Below are 5,546 nucleotides of genomic sequence, written 5' to 3'. Positions count from 1 at the left end.
ATCTTCAAATACAGTAAGATAAGTTAGTTAGCTAACTTTTAACTAATGTTAGCCTAGCTGCTATCACCGAATCAGCATAACATGCAGAAAACACGTGTAGTGCTAGTTAGTTAACTTTATATTTTACTTATGCATCCATGTAACCAAATATATACAAATAACGTCACACCACTCACAGAAAATCCCAAAGTAAATAAAGTATTTTTACCTCCTACATGTCGGAGTCCAAGAGACAAGCACAGATAGGCGGGGTAACGGTCGACAGACAAACAACACCAGCAATGTGTTTAATTAGACTCCTTAGCACTCAGTGAATGAACACCTAAATATTACACCGCTTGAGAGTACTCCCCAACACTGACTGTAGTATAAGGTGAAAAATAAACTCCTGGAATGTAACTCTTGCGCACTTTTATGCCTAACTCCAGAATATTTAACTCCAGAGATTTGCTGTGTTCATATCTCATTAATATACAATATGAAAAGCAGCGGCCCCAAAACTGATCCTTGAGGAACCCCACACACAACAGGTTTCAGTTCTGACTTTATGACATTTATTTGGCTAAATTGTTTACGGTTTTTAAGGTAACTGTTACCCATAATAATGCCACCCCTCTGACCCCATATGTACATAGTTTGTTAAGTAAAAGGTTGTGATCAACTGTATCGAATGCTTTCTTTAAATCTAAAAAAAACTCCGTCAGCATATTCTTTGTTTTCAATAGCAGTTGTTATTGCATCTATAAACTCCATTGAGGCATGTGTTGTGGTCCTTTTGGGTCTAAATCCATACTGCTGTTCATATATTACATTGTTTTTTATGATAAAGTCATATAATCTATTGTAAAATATTTTTTCCAGTATCTTAGAGAACTGCGGTAGCAAAAAGATGGGCCGATAGTTTGTGAGAAGATGTTTGTCTCCAGCTTTATATATTGGAACAAACTTTGAAATTTTCATTGAATCATTAGTTATTATTAATCTCTGGCTCTCCTCTACAGTGTTTCTCTGTCCTGTCTTACTCCCATCACCCAAACTGGTCACGCAGATGAGCCTGGTTCTGCTGGAGGTTTCTTCATGTAAAAAAGGGAGTTTTTCCTTCCCACTGTTGCCAAATGAAACTGAATGAAACAAACCAGAGAAGTTTAACAGTGTGTGGCTCCCTCTAGTGGATGTTGTGGAGTTTTCTGTTGTCTTTGCTCCAAAGGTTTTTGTACAGAGTTTTGGTGTTTCCTGTCACTGTGGGCTGCAGAGCACAGTAGTACACAGCAGAGTCAGACAGCTGAAGCTTCTGGATCTTCAGAGGAACTGATCTGATGCTGGAATCCAGTGTGGATGAAAATCTGTCTCCAGCCTCTGTTTTCCCTTCACCAACTTTAAAGCGACTCAGGATGAATTTGGGGCTGTTGTTTCCATCCTGTTTGTACCAGTAGAGATAATGATTTGATGAGCTGGTGTTATAGAGACAGTGAAGTGTTACTGTGCCTCCTGCAGCAGCAGTCTCTTCTCCTTTTGCTTGCAGCACGTTGTCTTTTTGTGCTCTGCATTCTGTAAAACACCAACAAACAGTATCAGTGTGCTGTTAAAGAATCATGTCAATGTTGGATTGATATCAAAGAAACAGAGTTGTGTTCATACCGAGGCACATAGCAGCCAGCAGCACTGAGATGAACAGAGGCGTCATATCTGCAGTGTAGAGTAACTGTGAGCTACAGCAAGTATAAAGAAGCTGTGATCTCTCTGTTTAGTCTTCATCAACACTAAGTTGGTGGATTAGAAGGAGGAGCCTGATCACAGTGACAGGACTCATTCACAGCCCTGTGTTATTCCCCCTGCTGACAGCTTTACACTCAGTAAACCAGCCTCTCACTAACAGCACGGTTCAGTTCCACTTCCACACAGACAGGTGCAGAAAGTCTGTAACTTAAACCTGTGTGGAAAAGAATCATCTGCCTAATGATGATGATAACAGTAATAAATATAACAACAATACTCCTACTAATAAAAACATATTACATCATTTCAGCTCCTGTTATGAGCGACTTCAGGACGTCCTTGCTAACCTGTTCTGTGTCTCTCTTCCTGATTTAATCTAAGTCCTGATTGGCTGCTGAGGCACGGCAGATATAAACCTGGAGAAGGCGGATCATCGGGCTGGCGTCTTGGTCCTGCTCACCAACCTGAGCTCCATCCAAGCTGGCTGTGTTACAGTACCACTGTACAGCTTTGTTTGTTATCTTAAGAAAGGTTCACCAAAACTGATCATGAGCTGAAACCTTGGATAGACGAGGATCCGTGGCTTTCAGACCAGGTTTTTTCTGTGGATCACATCCTGGGGAAGGCAGCATAACACAACTTAAGTTGGACTTTATCTTGCAGATTCTTCGATTCTCATGCACACATTAAAGACACATGCAGGTACATGAAATAATAATTAATCAACAAATTGATTTACTTTGCCTCACAGAAACCTGGTTACAGCAGGATGATTATATGAGCTGAAAACAATCAAAAATCCCCCAAAACTCAGAAACCAGTCTTACTTGTTATCATCTATCGTCCACCTGGGCCTTACACAGAGTTTCTCTCTGATTTCTCAGACTTTTTATCTGATTTAGTGCTCAGCTCAGATAAAATCATTATTGTGGGTGATTTTAACATCCATGTAGATGCTAAAAATGACAGCCTCAACATGGCATTTAATCTGTTATTAGACTCAATTGGCTTCTCTCAAAATGTAAAAGAACCCACCCACCACTTTAATCACACTCTAGATCTTGTTTTAACATATGGCATAGAAACTGAACATTTAACAGTGTTTCCTGAAAACCTCTGCTGTCTGATCATTTCCTGATAACATTTACATTTACAATAATTGATTACACAGCAGTGGAGAGTAGACTTTATCACAGTAGATGTCTTTCTGAAAGTGCTGTAACTAAGTTTAAGAATATAATCCACCCACTGTTATCATCTTCAATGCCCTGTACCAACATAGAGCAGAGCAGCTATCTGAACGCTACTCCAACAGAGGTCGATTATCTTGTTAATAATTTTACCTCCTCACTACGTGCGACTCTGGATACTGTAGCTCCTGTGAAAACTAAGGCCTCAAATCCGAAGTACCTGACTCCGTGGTATAATTCTCAAACACGTAGCCTAAAAGCAGATAACTCGTAAGCTGGAGAGGAAATGGCGTGTCACAAATTTAGAGGATCATCATTCAGCCTGGAGAAATAGTTTGCTGCTTTATAAGAAAGCCCTCCATAAAAGCCAGAACATCTTACTATTCGTCACTGATTGAAGAAAATAAGAACAACCCCAGGTTTCTCTTCAGCACTGTAGCCAGGCTGACAAACAGTCAGAGCTCTACTGAGCCAACCATCCCTTTAACGTTAACTAGTAATGATTTCATGAACTTCTTCACAAATAAAATTTTTATCATTAGAGAAAAAATTACCAATAATCATCCCACAGATGTAATATTATCTACAGCTACTTTTAGTACCATTGATGTTAAGTTAGACTCTTTTTCTCCAATTGATCTTTCTGAGTTAACTTCAATAATTAATTCCTCCAAACCATCAACGTGTATTTTAGACCCCATTCCTACAAAACTGCTCAACACTGTAAAATCTAATTAGTTCCCAGAACTCAAAAAAATTGAGTAAAGCTTAGCTAAAAATGACTAAGTTAGGACAACTTGTTTATTTTGAGTACTCTGTACAAGCTCATTTGTTCCCAGAACTAAAAAAAATTGGATCAAGTTTACGTAAGGATTGAGGAAACTCGTTGCCTCAAAAAAACTAAGTAAAGCTTACTTAAGATGACTGTTAGGACAACTTATACATTGCAAGTCTGCAGTATTAAGAATAACTTGATATCTCTGACTGTACAATACTAATTGTTTACCTACTGACAAACATTTCAAGTTCAACTAAATGAAAAAACAATTTGTGGTAACCTGAATATGATTAAAAATAATTAACAACACTTTTTGTAATGATGTTAAAATCAGCCCAACTTTTATTTTCAAACACAGCAAAGTACAACAGCCAACATACTGGACACTGTTCTGCTGAACAACAAACAATTATATTGCCATCACTGTTATAATCTTACAATGAAACAAAGTCTCAGATGTAATTATTCTGAAAATAAGTTTAAGTAGTTGTCAAACAGCTAACAGATCATCTGCAGAGGAATGGCTTATTTGAAGCGTTTCAGTCAGGTTTCAGAGCTCATCACAGCACAGAAACAGCTTTAGTGAAGGTTACAAATGATCTTCTTATTGAAATTAATTTGGAAGGAGAGTATTTGAATTAATGATAAAAAAGAATATTATTGAGATTAAATACGCTGCAAATTATTCTTGTCTAACATTGTGAATAAACATGTATAATAATATTTGACAAACTGCCATTTTTGCCAGATTGATGTGTTCATCCACTGTATATATAAGCAAACACAGAATACCAAATACTGAAACTGAGAAACTGAAATTAGTTTATAAAAATGAGCTCATTTAGTTATAAAATGTATAATTTCCAATTAGTGCAAGTCCAAGCCAAGGACCTGGAGTCTGTCCTTTTTCTGTCTTCATCTACTAAAGGTTGTTGGTTCGATCCCCAACTGCTCCAGTCTGCTGACAAATATCTGTCATGGTCTGGGTGAGTCACAGTCATTTTTCACAGTTCCTGCTCTCCTCCTCTGGGTGGTGTCTTCATCATTCCTCGCAGGATCACCACTAATCACGCCGGCTGTATTTAAGACCAGAGTTTACAACCAGCCTTCACCAGATTGTCTGCTAACCTAAGTTAGCGCATGGCTCCATGATGCTCATGTTTCTCATAGTTCATGTCCTTACCTCTGTTCTCTTGCATCTTCAGTGGTTCCTTGGAAAACTCTGCCATCCTCGGAATAACCTCACTCACCTGGACGCTGGTCTCTCCTCACGTCTCTACAGCCGGTAAAACTCTGAGTTTTTCTTCTCGAGTCTTATCTCCCCGTCCTCCCGCCGTCTCCGTTTGGAATCTTGGATCATCAATCCTCTGGACTCACCCAGGCCTCATCTCCTCACCTCCCTCTCCTTTAAAACTCCCCCTGTGAACAAGTAAGGCTGCTTCATGCTTTAACTGTGGATCTGTTTAAGTCATATTGCCAAACCAACTCTGACTCAGCTCTGCCTCTGTTTCACTGCCTCTACACCATCGGCTCCCGTACCACTGTTCCCCTTGCTGAGCTTCACATTAATCTCATAGTATTTTCCAGTTCACATTCATAGCATTGAGTTCACTTTGTCTAAGACCTCATAGTTCATGTTCATTCAGCCTCATTCCTAGCTTTTGCACCTGTAAATATTGTAACAGCACCATTGTAAATAAAACTCTTGTTCACTTCACTCTGAGCCTCCGTTTGAGTAGCTTTTGGGTCCACGTTCTGGCTTTGGCCTTGACAATATCACTGGGCAAGATACTGACCCCAAATTGTTCTCTGATGCATCAGAGTATGAAAGTGGGAGAATGTTAGAAAGCACTTGTGTAGAA

The 5,546-nt window shown here is 39.1% G+C and overlaps 1 gene segment (V, D, J or C); it reads right to left on the bottom strand.

The window, feature by feature from the left end:
• Positions 1-204: 204 nt before the first annotated feature.
• On the bottom strand, positions 205-1,837 carry LOC120434162. The segment is given in 3 exon segments: positions 205-211; positions 1,230-1,548; positions 1,639-1,837. Coding segments are annotated over 3 exon segments (372 nt in total).
• Positions 1,838-5,546: the final 3,709 nt, after the last annotated feature.

Source organism: Oreochromis aureus, linkage group 18 (genome assembly GCF_013358895.1).
Source record: "Oreochromis aureus strain Israel breed Guangdong linkage group 18, ZZ_aureus, whole genome shotgun sequence".
NCBI lineage: Eukaryota > Metazoa > Chordata > Actinopteri > Cichliformes > Cichlidae > Oreochromis > Oreochromis aureus.
The sequence above is the reverse complement of the archived record's forward strand: the minus strand, read 5'-3'. Positions and strand labels throughout refer to the sequence as shown.